The 21,680-nt window shown below is 38.1% G+C and overlaps 1 protein-coding gene across 2 annotated transcripts in view; it reads right to left on the bottom strand.

Annotated features, from left to right (window-relative positions):
• LOC126236130 (TELO2-interacting protein 1 homolog) overlaps positions 1-21,680 on the bottom strand; it is a 153,475-nt gene that overhangs the window by 104,651 nt on the left and 27,144 nt on the right. The window contains exons 4-5 of one of the 2 annotated variants that reach the window (XM_049945207.1): positions 14,617-14,794; positions 4,708-4,885 (exon numbers count right to left, since the gene is read on the bottom strand). In XM_049945207.1, coding sequence (XP_049801164.1) covers positions 4,708-4,885; positions 14,617-14,794 — 356 coding nt within the window. Of the gene's footprint in view, positions 1-4,707; positions 4,886-14,616; positions 14,795-21,680 lie in introns of those variants that run through there. The other variant, XM_049945208.1, reaches the window with a different exon arrangement.

Below are 21,680 nucleotides of genomic sequence, written 5' to 3'. Positions count from 1 at the left end.
TGTCCTACCAACAAGATCGCTAGCATGCCTTCATCCAATACTGTCCTATGGCATAATCTTTTGGAGCAATGCAGTGAAGGTCAAAACATGAATTTATTCTACAGACGGGAGCAGTAAGGATATTGTGCCAAAACTAAAATACTAGAAGTAAAAGCAAAATCAAACAATCACAACTCCAGATTGGAATAACAACAACGTAGCAAAAGATAGATTGCTACTTACCATAAAGATGACACATTAAAAGTTAGAGACAGGCACAGTTAAAAAGACACTTCATTAGAAAAAGAAAGGGAAACACACACTATTCACCCACACAAGCAAGCACTCCTCACATGAACATGGCCACCAACTCTGGCAGCTCAGACCAGAATGCCATTCTGATCCAAGCTGTGTATATGTGATGTGCTTACTTATGTGAATGAATGATGTGTGTCTCTTTTTTTCTGACGAAGGTTGAAGTCAAAATGTTGTACATAAAAAATTCTAAATTCCATCCAAACAGACCTCGGAAGGCCCAACAGTACCTCTTACGTGTAAGAATCTTTCAAATGTGCCTGTCTGGAATTAACATGTCACCTTTATGGTAAGTAGTAATCTATGTTTTCCTACACTGTTGCAAAAATAAAAGTAATACAGACTATGCATCCCCATTTAGTTTTCAGAATGGAGTTTTATATTCTAATGTAAAAATCTATAACAAGTTAGCAGCAGACATAAGGCAGAAAACTGAACACAGTATCGACGGAGTCTTTGTCAACAGCACACAGCGCGCCACTCATGCAGTCTGCGGGAGGCGACACATTTAAACTTAATGCCACTGCACCTCCACAAGTACACTCTCTCCAGCATGTGGGTGGTGCCATGAATGCCACCAGAGGATGTCATCTTCCATCACTCACTGCATTCAGTTGTTCAGCATCAAGTCTTTTTAACACGTCACACACCGAGCTCTGCCCCAAATCTTGGAAGACTTCCAGTGAGAGTACACTGTTGTAGCATGACACTACTATTGCTATAGCTATATAGAGACTGAACTTGGAATTGTTCGCAAGTAAACAAGTTGTATGCATATTCACAGCAACCACTAATCAACTCTTATTGTATTTAATGTTACGTGTTCTTTTCTACTCAACTTGCACATATTTAAATAAAGGTTTTATTCATTTTGTGGATGTCTGGCTTTTGTTAAAGGCCACCTTCAAACTACAGACACAACAGTGAAAATCACTGGTTATTAAACAACAATGTAAGAGAATGACTCATGGGCCACTCCTCCCACAATTTATCAGAATGTTTGGACTCAAGAGGTGCAAATTCCATGTAAATCTTATGGTTACATTACAATATTATTAATTATTAATATTAATAAACATTTCTTGACTTTTCCAATATATAGATCATTGGGTAAAGTTATGTAAATGCTATATAGGTATAAATAATAGCCAAGTCGTAGAAGTGTCTTTTTTTTAAAATAGTGTTTCATCTAATATACATGTAGTAGCAGTGTCTTTTTTTGAAATAGTGTTTCATCTAATATACATGAATAAGCATAAATTGCTACTCATAATATAGTGGAGATGTTCAGTCGCAGTCACATGCAACAAAAAGACTGCTAAATGAGCAAGCTTTTGGCCAAACGGCCGCCTCCTGTATTGGACAACATATGCACACACTTCACACAAACAAAACTCACGTACACATGACCACTGTCTCTGGCTGCTGAAGCCAGACTGAGTCTGGCCTTGACAGCCAGAGACAGTGGTCATGTGTGCATGAGTTCTGTTTGCATGAATGTATGTGTGCATGTTGTCTCATTCAGAAGAAGGCCTTTTGGTCAAAAGCTTAGTTATTTAGCAGCCTTTGTGTTGTGTCTGTCTGTGACTCAACATCTCCACTATACGGTGAGTAGCAATCTACCCTTTTCATAATATTGTCATTATTTCATCCTGGATTTCCCACTTTCTGAATATGTATAAAGTAATGGCCAAAATTATCAGTCTGAACAGATTACTACCAGTTATAATTTTTCATTGGTACACTTAATGGCAGCAGGCTGCCGTGGTTGCTTCTGCCTGTTAAAGTGTAACTTGACTCATTCCACATCTCTGAAGGATCTCCTCCATGATGGGATTTTATGGAATGCAGGAATGAATGTATGAATGAAGCTGAACATGATGGTTCACCTGTTGCTACAGTACTGTTTGATAGTGAAGAAATGAGTAACAATTGTGTTGCGATGGCGACAGGAACAGTCGCGGGGTTGAAGTGACAGAAAATGCGGCAGGACCTGCGAAGCGGCCCATGAACAACAAAACAACGAGAGAGGATGGACACGACCAACGAAGGACCTTACGACAACAACAAGAATGAAACAACAGGGTGAAGAAAACCTAACTAGACAACCATGTCCACTCGTAAACAAAACACGAAAGTAAATACTGTCTAAGGCGAGGTGATATGTCCTGAGATGTACGCAAGGTTAGACTGGCAGGCTGAGTGACAGACAGGCGCTTAAGTACTCTATCGGGGACGCCGCTATTGGCCGCTGCAACCACGTGTTCCACTTTGGCGCCCTCACTCTAAATGCGGGCCAGGAGGCGCATGCCGCCACAGCTTACGGCGCGATAGTGCAGAGACCTCTAGGGGTCTTCGACGTCCATGATGTCTGGCGGGGATTCAAATTCTGTGGCACACAGTACCAGAAATTGTGAAATTAATGTTGCTTGTATGCTGCTGGTTGAAGTGAAAAAGAAAAGACAATGCAACAATATAGACATGACAGACTGCTACTCACCACATAGAGGAAGCATCATCAAGCCACTGACAGAAATGAGAAAGAATACCAGAAGCTTTTGGATGAAGTGCTTCCAGTAGAACTATCAAAAATTCACATAACAAAACTAACTCTCTCTCTCTCTCTCTCTCTCTCTCACCCACTCACACACACACACACACACACACACACACACACACACACACACACACACACACACACGGTCACTGTCCCAGGTGCTAAGGCCTGACTGGCCTGCTTCTGAGGAACGACATTAGCTTGTTCTTTTTCATTCCACCTTTTGGGACTCAATGCCTCCTCCAAGTGGTGACCAGCGATCTACCCTTTCCATATCATTATTCCATCCTGTGCTTTCCATTGTTTGATAAGACAACATAAAAGATTCTAGCACTACATCTATAGCAAATGATACGATCATGGAGAGTTTCATTCTCTGTTTCTGAAAGGCGACATGATAGAAAATATGATTTGTGCACATAGTAAGAGCATACCTGAGCCCCAGCGAAACTGCACCTTAAGACTACTCTCTATAAAAAAAAATCATCACTTGATTCACAATTCCAACTGTGTTCTGTCATTTAGCATATTAATGAGATCAGCATCCACTAGGTTCAACAAATGAGAAGCACAATGAAAATACTTCACTATTGTAAATTTATTTTTGATTGTATGCTGAACACTGTTAACATTAGCAGCCACTATGGAGTACCCATCAAAACCTTAAGTCAATAAACTGAACCACTTGCAAATCTTCATTTTCTATGGATTGCAAAATAGCATTTACAATATTTCTTGCATCCAGCTTATCATGCGCATCAAAATGTATGCATTTCTTTTCCATCGTACAACCAACACTAGCATCTTCTTTAAAACACTTCAAGAGATGATTGCTCCATGCCACTAATGTCAGTATAATCAGCAAAGTATGAAAATGCTTCACTTTCACTGACCTCTTTCACAATTGAATTAGATTGTTTTACTCTAAGAGAAGTATATTAGGATTCTACTGGATGTGTCCTTCAGTGGTCTTCAAGAATCTTATCTTCCGTGTCAATGCAGAACTGAATTATGTCAAAATTTGAGACTGCAGAGGGTTTCTCATGAAGTGAACAATGAGGGGCAAAAAAAAAAAAAGTTTTCAAAACAGACTTGAGTTTGTTTCTGTTGACCTCAGTAAATTCAGCCTTAGTTGAGTTTGATCGTTCAATTACATTTCTTCTTTTCATCCCCACAGTATCACAAAACATTTTCACATCAGTCACAGCTTATTGGAGGCAATCAGATTTGGAATCTGTCCTTGCACCTTCATAGTAACGGTGCTTCTTCATGGAAATATTTTATGTCCTCCTGAGTATTAACCACAAAAGCAGCAGCTTATTTGCTTCCAAATACTGAATATCAGTCACTAACCATAAATTCACACCCACACAGAGAATCACGTGCTTTAGCATGTTGCTTCCGAGATTCAGGCAGTCGCATCTGACCCAGATCGAATACACCTGGTGGGTTAATGATGAGGGCCAATGTGCTAACTAACATGGATGTGGTTTTTAGACAGTTTCCCACATCCAACTAGGTGAACAGCGGTCTGGTACCCCCGCCGTTCCACCTCAGTTACACGATTCGCAAACATTTAGAAGACATTCATGAACATTCACCTGGGTAACACTACATGCAAACAGTATGGGGTACACAAATTCCATCCCAAAAGGTGAATGAGTGGTTACAGGAAGGGCACCTGCCCACCTTCTAACATTAACTTCAATGTGATTCTACCATATGTAATATATTTGTTGACTGTTTTAATACAAATCAATGAATGTTCCAAAAACACTAGCAATTCATCAAAATATTTACAAATGACGCATGTTGTATACAAGTTTTCCATTAAGATATACAAACTAGTTACGCACCACAATGACCGCATGCCCTTGTTTAGGATCTCCCATGAGAGTTGCCGTGATTCCAGCCAACACCCCTGGGAGCATTGCAGCAAAAACATCTGCCACCTTCTCTTGTATTTCAATGCTGGACCGTTGGACGTTGTCATGTGTTTGGTTCAGCAGCATCAGGCATTCAATTGCAGTGATCCTGAACCAACAGGCATATAAAATTCAAAACTTTGATACTGTCTTTATTTCTGGTAAAACACTAGAGTAAGAAAGACAGACAAATGAAAAGAAATAACATGTTTTATTAAGTTTTCTCAGAATGCTTAAAAGAAAATACATAAATGGATGTCCATAAAGGTTGAGAGACCTTTTGTTTGCACAATATTTCAATTACTGATCTAGTTAATATGTAGAAAAATAAACTAATCAAACTAATTAGATACCAAGAAATACACTGAGGTGAGTAACGTCTTGGAATACCTCCTAATATTGTGTCAGACATCCTTTTGCTTGGCATACTGGAGAAACTTAACATGACACAGGTTCAATAAGTTGTTGGAGGTCCTCTGCAGAAATATTGGCCCCTGCTGCCTCTGTAACAGTCCATAATTGTGAAAATGTTGCCAGTGTAGGATATTGTGCATGGACTGACCTCTCAATTACATTCCATAAATGTTCGATGCGATTCATGTCAGGTAATCTGGGTAACCAAATCATTTGCCTGAATTGTCCTCAATGTTCTCCTTGTCACCCACAAAAATTCCATTCTTGTTTGGCAACATGAAGTCCATGAATAAACTAACCAAAACAGGAGAACCCAGTACACTCCACATAAACAGAGTGCATACCAAAACTTCCTGGCAGATTAAAACTGTGTGCCGGACTGAGACTCAAACTCGGAACCTTTGCCTTTCGCAGGCAAGTGCTCTACCAACTGAGCTACCCAAGCACGACTCACAACCCGTCCTCACAGCTTTAATTCCGCCAGTACCTCATCTCCTACCTTCCAAACTTCACAGAAGCTCTCCTGCGAACCTTGCAGAGCTAGCACTCCTCAAAGCAAGGATATTGCAGAGAGCACTTGCCCGCAAAAGGCAAAGGTCCCGAGTTCGAGTCTCAGTGCGGCACACAGTTTTAATCTGCCAGGAAGTTTCATATCAGCACACACTCCGCTGTAGAGTGAAAATTTCATTCCAGAAACATCCCCCAAGCTGTGGCTAAGCCATGTCTCCGCAATATCCTTTATTCCAGTTGGGCTAGTACTGCAAGGTTCACAGGAGAGCTTCTGTGTAGTTTGGAAGGTAGGAAATGAGGTACTGACGGAATTGAAGCTGTGAGGATGGGACATGAGTCGTGCTTGGGTAGCTCAGTTGGTAGAGCACTTGCTCACGAAAGGCAAAGGTCCCGAGTTCGAGTCTCGGTGCGGCACACAGTTTTAATCTGTCAGGAAGTTTCATATCAGCGCACACTCCACTGTAGAGTGAAAATTTCGTTCCAGAGTGCATACCATTATGGAGCCACTATCAGGTTGCACAATACCTTGTTGATAACTTGGGTCCATGATTTTGTGGGGTCTGCTCCACACTCAAATCCTACGATTAACTCTTACCAAATGAAACTGGGACTCATCTGACCAGACCATGGTTTTCCAGTCACCTAGAGGCCAATCGCTATGGTCATCAGCCAGGAGGTATAATGTCATGCTGTTAGCAAAGGCACTGGTGTTTGTCATCTGCTGCCACAGCCCATTAAAGCCAAATTTTGCCACACTGTCCTCACAGATACATTCGTTTTAAGTTCCACATTGATTTCTGCAGTTACTTCACACAGTGTTTGTACAATCCTAAGGCAGGCACTGACTGCGCACTGACCAACACAGCACCGTGAAACGGTATCAAGAAGGTGCTGGCCCACATGCCATTGGAAAGAATAGGCAGCACCACTCCTCCAGGAAGACGAAGGTCCAGGGCTCTCAATGCTGATTGAGACAGTCACCCATCGTTGATTGACCAGTACTGAGAATAGGAAGACGTTATTTAGCCTGCATCCTGCAAGTAGCAATAGCAAGTAAAGTACTTGTATGTAGGAGCCACTGGAAGCATAGGAATCAAGTTATATTTATTTTCTTTTCAGAAATAAAGTGTTCAGTTAATCTTTTTGGATTCCTGCCACTGGTCATCACAACTTCCCTCCTCCCTTGGTTTTGTCGGTGCTGATTCCCACAGTAGCCGACACAACATCTGGCGACAAGAATTTCAGAACCAATGCTACCTTTGCTGTACATCTCTCTGTCACAGCGCGTCAGTAATACTTCCATCTTTTCTTTCAGAGCCACAGTGCTACTAATTATGTGCTTTCTTTTACTTTGCTTCTACTAATAATTTGTTGTACCACTCCTCTCATTAAAATGGTCCCCAAATCCACCTCCTACACCACCTGCGCATATGCCTCCAGTTGCTGCTGACTTTGATATAATGTAGTTTATTCAGTTTCAGAACCAACGATGCCGAGCTGGTCCCACCAAATGCAGAGCATGATCTTGGAACTGGGAATATTCAGTTTGGCCGTCGATGTGGAAGCATGGCTGGGATATCCCCATGATTTGTTGCATTTAGGGTTATCGTAATGAACACATTTTTCATCCCCGGTCACAATGCGATGCAGAAATCCCTTCCATTTCTGCCTCTGAAGCAACTGTTCACAAACACACAAATGCCATTCAACGTCTCTTGGTTTCTGCTCACACGGGACCCAAGTTCTTTCTTTCTGAATCATTCCCATAGCCTTGAGACATTTTGAAATGGCTTGCTGTGTCACTCCCACTAATCATGCCAATTCTTATTGAGTTTGATGTGAGTCCTCACTCAGCAATGTCTTCAATTTTGCATCTTCGAAAACATTCTCTCTTCCACAACTATGCCGGTCTACAATGTTAAATCACCATTCTTGAAGCATTGAAACCACTCATGACACATTCTTTCACTAATAGTATCCTTACCATACATACTTGAGAGCATTCAATGAGACTCAGCCGCTGTTTTCTTCATATTGGACAAAACAGTAACACCCACAAATGACAAAAATTAGGCTCGTAAACTGACATTTACAATCAAGAACAACTTTATGATGCAGACAAAAATCATCTTATGTTTGAATGAGGTTATGTTGATCGAGGTCCAAGCTAACTGCCTGATGTCTGCGATCTGTTTCTTTTGACTGCTACTTACCGTTGTCACCAACTATTGGCAAACGGTGGAAGTAAAGCTGTACACCTTTTATAATTTTTTTTTTCTCTAAAACCCCCACCATGAATTTTCTAAAAATTGCATGGTATAATAGTTTGTTACTGTACTCATGGAATGTACAATCAGAGTGGCAATATCTTGAAGTGTAAAATTTGAGAAGTTTTTATGTTAGACCTAGCTACTCTCAAGGTCAAAAAATCCTGGACACTTAAAAATTTAAATTGATTGCTGATACTCAGTAAACGTAAATAAAAATTGGTGATTTTAGTCAAAATAATTGTTTTACAGCCTTATAAGTGAGATGGAAAACAATTGTTTATTCTTTCAAGCAAGCAAGTCATAAAAAATTAAATATAGAAAATAGCTTTGTATATAAATTTTTCTGTTTCTGATATTATTCACAAATTTTTAGTCTTCTGCCATGATTTTACTTTTTTATGACATTCCACAAATTAAAATTGCCTGCTCTGTAACAATCAACACTGCACTGTTCAAAAGAATTTTTATCTGCCCCTCACTGAACTTGTATAGTCGAGCTGGATTTGCACATGGACAGGATAATCCAACAAGAGAAGTACTTGGGAAATTCGAACTGCACACTGATGGCCATTTGAAAGAATCTGTCAGACCATGAGGTGTCATAAAGAAGGCAGTTACATCTTCCACCTCATGAAAGACACTAATTATTTGTCCCATCCACCACTGATTGTCAAACACACAAGAATTGAAGTTCCTCACAACAAAGTCTTCTGAAGTTTACTGAGGTCTATGCATTTCACACAAAGCATTTTGTGGAGAACTGTTGTTGCAATGTATATGCCACTCCAGGATACTACACAGTGTTTACAGAGATGACATACACCATCACATGCACTTTTTTATGGTCTGTTGTTGAAAATATCCATTTTTTTGTTTCATTCCTGTACAATGCCTTCCAAGCTCACAAAGCTAAAAGCAGTTTTTAAAGTGAAATGCTACGTCAGTCACATACATGTGTTTATGAAATGTATGGCCTCTAAATGCTATGTCATCAATCACCATGCTGACAGCACAGCCTGCATGGCCCTGTCATGAATGAGATCATCACTAACTAAAGCAAAACAGTGTGATGTTCCAAGGAAGTGAGCAACAAATGTGATTACTGACACTTATGATGTGTGCCAGTAGTAACTTTGAACAGTGTTCTGTAAAGAAACAGACCAGTTCTCAGCATGGTCAAAATGAAGAACTAATGTATCAGTGTTGTGGGATGTTGCTGATTTTACTTCTGCTAGGGCCTGTCTCTGATCCTGTGGATATGGTGGTGAGCTACTCCTAAAAATGACCTAATGCCTAACCTCTGTTACAAACTTCCCTAGTACCACTGTCTTCTTCACCAACTCTCCTCCCTTCTAAATGCATAGGTTATGTCACTGTCAGTATCCTGAAAGTGTAGTGGTTCAACGGGCATCCGTTAAGCACCAGGACACCTTGCACTCTCCTGCAACCAACATTTATCTTGCAGTTAAACATATAGACAAAAGTAACAGATCCATCTCTGTGTACTACTTCTGTGTGACACTACTTATGGTGAAACAAATAAGCTTCAAATTAGTACATTCAATACATGTGCATACTTCCTTCACTACCTGGCATTTTACCCATTCTGATCATAAAGAGCAGAATTTTATGACAGCAGTTTTTAAATTTTGGTTCTCCTCTTTTGTTAGGAGATACGCTTCACTTACTGATCTCGTTATATGTATATCTTTTTGCCTTTTTAATTTTTTCACAATTCTCACTAACAGGGATAACATCAGCCTGATTAGGACTTTGCCTGTTGCAATCTTTGTCATCACTTAGGTAATATCCCAGAGCAACATTAAGCATATCATCTTGCAATGGATGCCCACAACAGGAATCTGGGCATGCCCAAATACCTATTTCATTCTTTATTTATGAGCTTTTGAAATTAAATAATGTGGAGAAGAGGGTATGTATTTCCGTATCAACTGCTTGAAGTAGCTATGTGGAATCAGTAAATGCACCTTCTCAGTACAGATGGCTGCTGAGATAGCAGTATTTATGTTTTGAAACCATACATCACATTGGGTGCACATGTCACTATCTTCAGGTTCTGCACCAAGTGCATCTACATTATACATGTCACAAAGTTTTGAAGATGTTGGATGTGCAAAACTTGTTTCAAGTTCTTCCACTTTTCTTTGTACATACCGTTTTCTTCTTGGGCTTCTTATATTGTCTGAGCATTTATGGGAGGGGGATATTAGGGACTAAAACTGAAATGCTAACATTCAAGGCATCAACAATCTCACACCCAGGAATATAAACATCTGCACTGTCTTTCTTAATTTCACATTCTGGTGACAGTGATTGTTTAGGTGGGTTATCATTAAATTTCTTGTTATAGCAAGTATAGCAATTCCTGCACAATGGATATGATGGTAACACAGTCATTTGAGGACCAAGATATTTCTGCAATACCTCTTACAGATTTCCAACAATTGCGATAAACAGAATAGAGCTGGAAACAGTGTTGCCAACATGCGTATTTTACACTAGAAATTCAGTTATGTGAAATATGCAGAATGCTGAAAAATTTCTAACACTTTAAACAGAAAAGTTTGTTGACTTTGACTGTAGTAACTATTAAGGGGTGGGGGTAGGATGTCAAACGGGCCAACTTGGAGCAGGAGAGGCACAACGACATTTTAATTTGTTTAATTTCCATTGCCTACACTTTTACAAATAATTCATAAAACTTTGTCAGAGTGACGAGCAACGATTCAGGATTCACACCCATAGCAGTGGAAGTTAAAAAACATAACAAAATAATTTTCTTTTACATGTTAAATTTCATCATTTTTTCATTTACTATTGGCTGCATTTGTTGCTATAGGTACACTTTTCTTCATAAGTAAGAGAGATTCTTCGATGAATTTTGCATAGCATACAAACCATACTTTCTGGTGTATGAAACTCTAAATTTATTTTATTTATGAAAAAATTAATGAGCTGTTACATTTTAAACTTCATGTTTAGAAAAAGCTCAATTTTATAGTTAATTATCTCAATTTTTACCACAGTTTTTAATAGATTTGGAAAATTCTAGAGTTTCATACGCCTGTATGTATGTTTTGTATGCTGTGCAAAATTCATCAAAGAATCTCTCTTACTTATGAAGAAAAATTAACCTATAGCAACAAATGTAGCCAACAGTAAGTGAAAAAAATGATGAAATTTCACAGAGAAAAAAATTATTCTGTTATGTTTTTGAACTTCTACTGCTATGAGTGTGAATCCTGCATCCTTTCTGGTCATGCTGACAAAGTTTTATGAATTTATTTGTAGAAGTATAGATAATGAAAATTAAAGTGTCCTTTGGTGCCTCTCCTGCTCCAAGTCAGCCCGTTTGAATTTTCATAAGTTTTGTGAAGGGGTTTCCAAGTAAATAATTCCTATAAACTCATAAAATTGCGATTTTTAAAATTTTTAGTAATAAATATTTCCATAATACACACAGCTAGAGCAGAGAAGATATTGTTTATAATTATATATTGTTTATAATTAATTTTTTTGTATTTTCTTCTTAAATTTGTAAGTTACGAGAAAGCCCATAAGTGTGTGGGAGCTTCAAAGAGAAACATCTGCCAGGTCTCCAGTACTTTTGGTTTATTAGTTGTAATTTTTTTTAGTTCTCTACTGTTTTAAAATGGATTGGGGCTAAGAAATGAAAGAGGAAGCCGCCTGGTAGAATTTTGCACAGAGCACAACTTAATCATAGCTAACATTTGGTTTAAGAATCATGATAGAAGGTTGTATATATGGAAGAACCCTGGAGATACTAAAAGGTATCAGATAGATTATATAATGGTAAGACAGAGATTTACGAACCAGGTTTTAAACTGTAAGACATTTCCAGGGGCAGATGTGGACTCTGACCACAATCTATTGGTTATGACCTGTAGATTAAAACTGAAGAAACTGCAAAAAGGTGGGAATTTAAGGAGATGGGACCTGGATAAACTGAAAGAACCAGAGGTTGTACAGAGTTTCAGGGAGAGCATAAGGGAACAATTGACAGGAATGGGGGAAAGAAATACAGTAGAAGAGGAATGGGTAGCTTTGAGGGATGAAGTAGTGAAGGCAGCAGAAGATCAAATAGGTAAAAAGACGAGGGCTAGTAGAAATCCTTGGGTAACGGAAGAAATATTGAATTTAATTGATGAAAGGAGAAAATATAAAAATGCAGTAAATGAAACAGGCAAAAAGGAATACAAACATCTCAAAAATGAGATTGACAGGAAGTGCAAAATGGCTAAGCAGGGATGGCTAGAGGACAAATGTAAGGATGTAGAGGCTTGTCTCACTAGGGGTAAGATAGATACTGCCTACAGGAAAATTAGAGAGACCTTTGGAGATAAGAGAACCACTTGTATGAACATCAAGAGCTCAGATGGAAACCCAGTTCTACGCAAAGAAGGGAAAGCAGAAAGGTGGAAGGAGTATATAGAGGGTCTATACAAGGGCGATGTACTTGAGGGCAATATTATGGAAATGGAAGAGGATGTAGATGAAGATGAAATGGGAGATACGATACTGCGTGAAGAATTTGACAGAGCACTGAAAGACCTGAGTCGAAACAAGGCCCCCGGAGTAGACAACATTCCATTGGAACTACTGACGGCCTTGGGAGAGCCAGTCCTGACAAAACTCTACCATCTGGTGAGCAAGATGTATGAAACAGGTGAAATACCTCAGACTTCAAGAAGAATATAATAATTCCAATCCCAAATAAAGCAGGTGTTGACAGATGTGAAAATTACCGGACAATCAGTTTAATAAGCCACAGCTGCAAAATACTAACACGAATTCTTTACAGATGAATGGAAAAACTAGTAGAAGCCGGCCTCGGGGAAGATCAGTTTGGATTCCGTAGAAATACTGGAACACGTGAGGCAATACTGACCTTACGACTTATCTTAGAAGAAAGATTAAGGAAAGGCAAACCTACGTTTCTAGCATTTGTAGACTTAGAGAAAGCTTTTGACAATGTTGACTGGAATACTCTCTTTCAAATTCTAAAGGTGGCAGGGGTAAAATACAGGGAGCGAAAGGCTATTTACAATTTGTACAGAAACCAGATGGCAGTTATAAGAGTTGAGGGACATGAAAGGGAAGCAGCAGTTGGGAAGGGAGTAAGACAGGGTTGTAGCCTCTCCCCGATGTTATTCAATCTGTATATTGAGCAAGCAGTAAAGGAAACAAAAGAAAAATTCGGAGTAGGTATTAAAATCCATGGAGAAGAAATAAAAACTTTGAGGTTTGCCGATGACATTGTAATTCTGTCAGAGACAGCAAAGGACTTGGAAGAGCAGTTGAACGGAATGGATGGTGGCTTGAAGGGAGGATATAAGATGAACATCAACAAAAGCAAAATGAGGATAATGGAATGTAGTCGAATTAAGTCGGGTGATGTTGAGGGTATCAGATTAGGAAATGAGACACTTAAAGTAGTAAAGGAGTTTTGCTATTTGGGGAGCAAAATAACTGATGATGGTCGAAGTAGAGAGGATATAAAATGTAGACTGGCAATGGCAAGGAAAGCGTTTCTGAAGAAGAGAAATTTGTTAACATCGAGTATAGATTTAAGTGTCAGGAAGTCATTTCTGAAAGTATTTGTATGGAGTGTAGCCATGTATGGAAGTGAAACATGGACGATAAATAGTTTGGATAAGAAGAGAACAGAAGCTTTTGAAATGTGGTGCTACAGAAGAATGCTGAAGATTAGATGGGTAGATCACATAACTAATGAGGAAGTATTGAATAGGATTGGGGAGAAGAGAAGGTTGTGGCACAACTTGACAAAAAGAAGGGACCGGTTAGCAGGACATGTTCTGAGGCATCAAGGGATCACCAATTTAGTATTGGAGGGTATCGTGGAGGGTAAAAATCGTAGGGGGAGACCAAGAGATCAATACACCAAGCAGATTCAGAAGGATGTAGGTTGCAGTAGGTACTGGGAGATGAAGAAGCTTGCACAGGATAGAGTAGCATGGAGAGCTGCATCACACCAGTCTCAGGACTGAAGACCACAACAACAACAACAACAACAACAACAACTGTTTTAAAAGTTATTTACAAAATATACATTTTTCAAATGACTGTATCATTCACAATGATAATATTTTATTTCTTAATACATTTTATATAGAGATCTAACATACAAATTTTCCATGAAACTCATGATCATGAACTGTCATGTCCTGTATGGTTTGAGATGAAATTGCCTGAACGAGTACTAACTGCAAAGGTATTTCCTTCAAACATAAACATGCTACTTGTGATGCATGAACAGAATTATAAATAACGAATGTTGAAATGAAATTAAATTATTTGTAATTCATGTAATATTGTACTTCGAAACATAGGATAACTACAAAGGATTAGAACACTGGTTTTCCTTTATCAACTGAAGCTGCTTTCAACTGCATTTTGCACACATTAGCAAACAGTAAACACACTCAATGAGCATCTGTTTAACTGCCTATCATTTAACAACACTTTGCAAGCACAAGAAAAAGTATCTACAAAAATTATGGATTTTAAAGAAACAGTAAATGGCAATTTTTGAACATGTTAGTTATGAAGATATGGTAAATTCAAGTTGCAGTGTACGCTCTACCTGAGAGGCCTATACTTTTCATGCTGCTGTATCTGGACACACACATACACACCCTGACTCAGCCAAGGAATGTTCTTAACTTCATACACTTGCTTCTTTACATGGACTGGAGTTTTCTTCAACAGCTCACATGCACAGTCTAACAAAGATACCTTCAGTTCTTCATTTATGGGTGATACTGGGGAAAAAAAAGAAAAAAAAAACATTCAAAGATCAGATTAACTCCAAAACACACACACACACACACACACACACACACACACACACACACAGTTTTATTACATTTCACACAGTAATGAATTATATAACTGTTTTATAATGAATTGTATTCTCTTCCCAATTATGTCACCTTGATACAATTGTAATTAAGAATTCATAAAGCAAAGTTAAGTTTACTATGTTACAAAATAAGTAACTTCTGTAACTACAACAAAACTGGCAGGAAAATACTTATGGGCCTCTATCCTTGGTTAACAATATTGATATCTGAACCAAAGTGACCACTGAAGTGCCTCACATTGGGGAGCTCTGAATAACAAAGCAACTAACTTTGCCTACACATTTACTTAAAATGTAAATGAAAAAATGCTTAAACTGATTCTGGTGTTTGTTTACCTTTTTATTTCAGTGTTAGACATAGTTTGATGCAGAATATTCAGTTGGAGATGGATAAAAACATTAATTTAAACTTAAAAGAAAAGCACTACTATGTTACAACAGTGAGTCACATTATCTTACATCTACCATACATCTATTTTCTACAAATCACTGTAAGGGACATGACAGAGCTGCTTTTTATTGTGCCAGGTATGAGTGTGTCTTCTCAGTCCATGTACAAGTGGAGGATGGGAAGAATGATAATCTATGTCTCTGTGGCTGCTATTACAATTATGGCTGTATCTTCAAACAGCCTGAAAGAGCAGTGCTAATGAAGCTGAAGAATATTTTATAATTTAGATTCCAACCTAAAATAATTTCTTAGAATTTTCTAAACACATTTTCACAAGTTATTCAATGTCATTCATTGAAGTCTGACACGTGGACTTCTCAGCAAGTTTCAGACACACTACTGAGAGGCAAATTATCCTAGGAACATTCATACTGCCCTTGTTTGTACACAGCATAATGGCTGCTGTTCACTGAACATGTCACTGTGTACTAGAGCAATGTTATTCTATGGGCTGAACATTGTTTAGTAAGTAGACACTTTTGGAAACAACTGCAGATGTCCAGTATCATACCAATGCCTTGAACTTGCCACCTACTTTGCCCACAACTGAGTCTATGTGATTATTTTACTTAATATCCTCCAAGGACTGTTATACTCATGTGTTTTTATGTCCTAGCTGACTCCAGTTGTGAGCCAATAATCCTGTACATCTACATCTAAATCCATACTCCGCAAGCAACCTGACGGTGTGTAGCGGAGGGTACCTTGAGTACCACTATCAGTTCTCCCTTCTATTCCAGTCTCGTATTGTTCGTGGAAAGAAGGATTGTTGGTATGCCTCTGTGTGGGCTCTAATCTCTCTGATTTTATCCTCATGGTCTCTTCGTGAGATATACATAGGAGGGAGCAATATACTGCTTGACTCCTTGGTGAAGATATGTTCTCGAAACTTCAACAAAAGTCCGTACTGAGCTACTGAGCGTCTCTCCTGCAGAGTCTTCCACTGGAGTTTATCTATCATCTCCGTAATGCTTTCACGATTACTAAATCATCCTGTAACGAAGCGCACTGCTCTCCGTTGGATCTTCTCTATCTCTTCTATCGATCCTATCTGGTAAGGATCCCACACTGGTGAGCAGTATTCAAGTAGTGGGCGAACAAGTGTACTGTAACCTACTTCCTTTGTTTTCAGATTGCATTTCTTTAGGATTCTTCCAATGAATCTCAGTCTGGCATCTGCTTTACCGACAATCAACTTTATATGATCATTCCATTTTAAATCACTCCTAATGCATACTCCCAGATTATTTATGGAATTAACTACTTCCAGTTGCTGACCTACTATATGGTAGCTAAAAGATAAGGGATCTTTCTTTCTATGTATTCACAGCACATTACACTTGTCTACATTGAAATTCAATTGCCATTCCCTGCACCATGTGTCAATTTGCTGTAGATCCTCCTGCATTTCATTTCAGTACAATTTTCCATTGTTACAACCTCTTGATATACCACAGCATCATCCGCAAAAAGCCTCAGTGAACTTCTGATGTCATCCACAAGGTCTTTATGTATATTGTGAATAGCAACGGTCCTACGACACTCCCCTGGGGCACACCTGAAAGCACTCTTACTTCGGAAGACTTCTCTCCATTGAGAATGACATGCTGTGTTCTGTTATCTAGGAACTCTTCAATCCAATCACACAATTGGTCTGATAGTCCATGTGCTCTTACTTTGTTCATTAAACAACTGTGGGGAACTGTATCGAACGCCTTGCGGAAGTCAAGAAACACGGCATCTACCTGGGAACCCGTGTCTATGGCCCTCTGAGTCTCGTGGACGAATAGCGCGAGCTGGGTTTCACACGATCGTCTTTTTCGGAACCCATGCTGATTCCTACAGAGTAGATTTCTAGTCTCCAGAAAAGTCATTGTACTCGAACATAATACATGTTCCAAAATTCTACAACTGATCAACGTTAGAGATATAGGTCTATAGTTCTGCACATCTGTTCGACGTCCCTTCTTGAAAACGGGGATGACCTGTGCCCTTTCCCAATCCTTTGGAACGCTACGCTCTTCTAGAGACCTACGATACACCGCTGCAAGAAGGGGGGCAATACCTACTACAGTCAATAACAAACAAAAATATCTAAATGAAAAATACTGTCAAGAAAATAAAAGAACATTAAACGTTCATGTTTCATGAAGTAGACAAGTATGGATTCATCTAAATTAAGAAACAATTTCCAGTCTTTATACAGTGTTTACATTTTATCCAGAGCTGACAGGATATTGCCACAATTTCAATCAGAGAACACTTTCACATAGGCAACTACATCATCTGCACACTGTATGTGGATGCTACTAATATGATCCACTTTGTCATTAATACCTGACTGCTCTGTTTGTTTACAGCATGCCAAAGGTTGTAGGTGGCAGAGACCAACTTATTATTATTATTATCTTTACTTTCTCAGACGTTAAGTCTGGTGAGGAATGGAGTGACGCGGACCTTTATCAAGCGTCACTTCCTTTTTGCTGTACGGTATATGTTATATTGCATTTAGGAACTTTCGGGTAATTGAACATGTATCAATAATTACGGATTTCTGTAATTGTATATATATGTTTGGATGTAGCTGTATTGCATTGATGTATTGGTGGATATTGTGTGGTATGACTCCTGTAGTTGATAGTATAATTGGTATGATGTCAACTTTATCCTGATGCCACATGTCTTTGACTTCCTCAGCCAGTTGGATGTATTTTTCAATTTTTTCTCCTGTTTTCTTTTGTATATTTGTTGTATTGGGTATGGATATTTCGATTAGTTGTGTTAATTTCTTCTTTTTATTGTTGAGTATGATGTCAGGTTTGTTATGTGGCGTTGTTTTATCTGTTATAATGGTTCTGTTCCAGTATAATTTGTATTCATCATTCTCCAGTACATTTTGTGGTGCATACTTGTATGTAGGAACATGTTGTTTTATAAGTTTATGTTGTAAGGCAAGCTGTTGATGTATTATTTTTGCAACATTGTCATGTCTTCTGGGGTATTCTGTATTTGCTAGTATTGTACATCCGCTTGTGATGTGATCTACTGTTTCTATTTGTTGTTTACAAAGTCTGCATTTATCTGTTGTGGTATTGGGATCTTTAATAATATGCTTGCTGAAATACCTGGTGTTTATTGTTTGATCCTGTATTGCAATCATGAATCCTTCTGTCTCACTGTATATATTGCCTTTTCTTAGCCATGTGTTGGATGCGTCTTGATCGATGTGTGGCTGTGTTAGATGATATGGGTGCTTGCCATGAAGTGTTTTCTTTTTCCAATTTGCTTTCTTCGTATCTGTTGATGTTATGTGATCTAAAGGGTTGTAGAAGTGGTTATGAAATTGCAGTGGTGTAGCCGATGTATTTATATGAGTGATTGCCTTGTGTATTTTGCTAGTTTCTGCTCGTTCTAGAAAGAATTTTCTTAAATTGTCTACCTGTCCATAATGTAGGTTTTTTATGTCGATAAATCCCCTTCCTCCTTCCTTTCTGCTTAATGTGAATCTTTCTGTTGCTGAATGTATGTGATGTATTCTATATTTATGGCATTGTGATCGTGTAAGTGTATTGAGTGCTTCTAGGTCTGTGTTACTCCATTTCACTACTCCAAATGAGTAGGTCAATATTGGTATGGCATAAGTATTTATAGCTTTTGTCTTGTTTCTTGCTGTCAGTTCTGTTTTCAGTATTTTTGTTAGTCTTTGTGTATATTTTTCTTTTAGTTCTTCTTTAATATTTGTATTATCTATTCCTATTTTTTGCCTGTATCCTAGATATTTATAGGCATCCGTTTTTTCCATCGCTTCTATGTAGTCGCTGTTATCCAATATGTAATCTTCTTGTTTAGTGTGTTTTCCCTTGACTATGCTATTTTTCTTACATTTGTCTGTTCCAAAAGCCATACTTATATCATTGCTGAATCCTTCTGTTATCTTTAGTAATTGGTTGAGTTGTTGATTGGTTGCTGCCAGTAGTTTTAGATCATCCATGTATAGCAAATGTGTGATTTTGTGTGGGTATGTTCCAGTAATATTGTATCCATAATTTGTATTGTTTAGCATGTTGGATAGTGGGTTCAGAGCAAGGCAGAACCAGAAAGGACTTAATGAGTCTCCTTGGTATACTCCACGCTTAATCTGTATTGGCTGTGATGTGATATTATTAGAGTTTGTTTGGATATTAAGTGTGGTTTTCCAGTTTTTCATAACTATGTTTAGGAACTGCATCAATTTAGGATCTACTTTGTATATTTCCAATATCTGTAGTAACCATGAGTGGGGTACACTATCAAAAGCTTTTTGGTAATCAATGTATGCGTAGTGTAGTGACCTTTGTTTAGTTTTAGCTTGATATGTCACCTCTGCATCTATTATCAGTTGCTCTTTACATCCTCGTGCTCCTTTGCAACAGCCTTTTTGTTCTTCATTTATAATTTTGTTCTGTGTTGTATGTGTCATTAATTTCTGTGTAATGACTGAAGTTAATATTTTGTATATTGTTGGTAGGCATGTTATGGGGCGATATTTAGCTGGGTTTGCTGTGTCTGCTTGATCTTTAGGTTTCAGATAGGTTATTCCATGTGTAAGTGTATCAGGGAATGTGTATGGGTCTGCAATGTAACTGTTAAATAATTTAGTTAGATGTGAATGTGTTGAGGTGAACTTCTTTAGCCAGAAATTTGCTATTTTATCATTTTCAGGGGCTTTCCAATTGTGCGTAGAATTAATTGCTCGGGTGACTTCATGTTGCAAAATTATCACTTCAGGCATTTGTGGTATCATCTTGTATGAGTCTGTTTCTGCTTGTATCCACCGTGCATGCCTGTTATGTTGTACCGGGTTTGACCATATGTTGCTCCAGAAGTGTTCCATGTCTGTTATGTTTGGTGGATTGTCTATTTTAATGTGTGTGTTATCTATTGTCTGGTAAAATTTCTTTTGGTTTGTGTTGAATGTTTGGTTTTGTTTCCTTCTATTTTCACTTTTTTTGTATCTTCTAAGTCGTTTGGCCAATGCTTGTAACTTCTGCTTCTTTTCATCTAATTGCTCCATTGCTTCTTGTTGTGAGATTTTACCTAACCTTTTTCGTTTTTTGTCTGATATTTCATTTCTTATAAATTGTGTTAGCTGTCCGATGTCTTTTCTCAGTTTTTCTATTCTGATCTGTAGCCTGTGTTGCCATGCTGGTTTTGTGGGTTTCTTCTGTGTGTTGGTTGGTTCTGATCTCTGCCTAGTGTGTATATTTAGTGTAGTGAGTGCTCCTACATAAACCAGTAGTTGTAACTCTTCCATTGTTGTATTTTCATTTATTTTGTTGTGTATGATTGTGTTGATAGTTGTTATTGTTGTTTCGACTTGTGGGTTATTTGGTGGTCTATGCAAGAATGGTCTAATGTCTGTATTTGTGTCTTTGTATTCTATATATGTCAGCTGAAATTTCTCTTCTATATCTAACATGTGTGTCACTTCGTGTTCTATTTGTGCTTGTTCTGGTGGCTGTCTTAAGATGTCGTTTTCCTCTGATTGTTTAATTGATGTGTGTTGTTCTTTGTTTGTTTGCTCTGGGATGTTTGAGTCCATTACTGTATTTTCTTCTTCTTCTTCTGATTGCACATTATTTTGTTCTAGTATTTGTTGTACTTGTTGTTTGATGTTTTCTAATTCTGACTGGGGTATCCTGTTATTTTTGATTATTACACAGATCTGATCAGCTAGTCGTTGTTCTGTTAAAAATTTTAATTCTGGGTATCTGGTAATAAATGTTGTGTGTACTTGTGATCTGTATCCAGTTGTGTTGGTTCCTAGGTTTGTTGCTTGGTAATAACAGAACATGAGGTGTCGATTAACTTCATCTGACCATCTCATCCTCTGTCTTTGTTTTCCTTCTATTTTATTATTATTATTATTATTATTATTATTATTATTCTTTCCTGTCTCAGACGTTATGTCTGGTTAAAAATGGAAAGTGACGCAGAGCTTGATCAAGTGTGACTTCCTTTTAACTGTACGGTATATGTTACATTGCATTTAGGAACTTTCGGGTAATTGAACATGTATCAATAATTACAGATTTCTGTAGTTGTATATATACGTTTGGATGTAGCTGTGTTGCGTTGATGTACTGGTGGATATTGTGTGGTATGACACCTGTAGTTGTTAGTATAATTGGTATGATGTCAACTTTATCCTGATGCCACATGTCCTTGACTTCCTCAGCCAGTTAGATGTATTTTTCAATTTTTTCTCCTGTTTTCTTTTGTATATTTGTCGTATTGGGTATGGATATTTCGATTAGTTATGTTAATTTCTTCTTTTTATTGGTGAGTATGATGT

The sequence above is a fragment of the Schistocerca nitens genome, chromosome 2 (assembly GCF_023898315.1).
Source record: "Schistocerca nitens isolate TAMUIC-IGC-003100 chromosome 2, iqSchNite1.1, whole genome shotgun sequence".
Taxonomy (NCBI): Eukaryota; Metazoa; Arthropoda; class Insecta; order Orthoptera; family Acrididae; genus Schistocerca; species Schistocerca nitens.
This window is presented reverse-complemented; position numbering and strand designations above follow the sequence as displayed.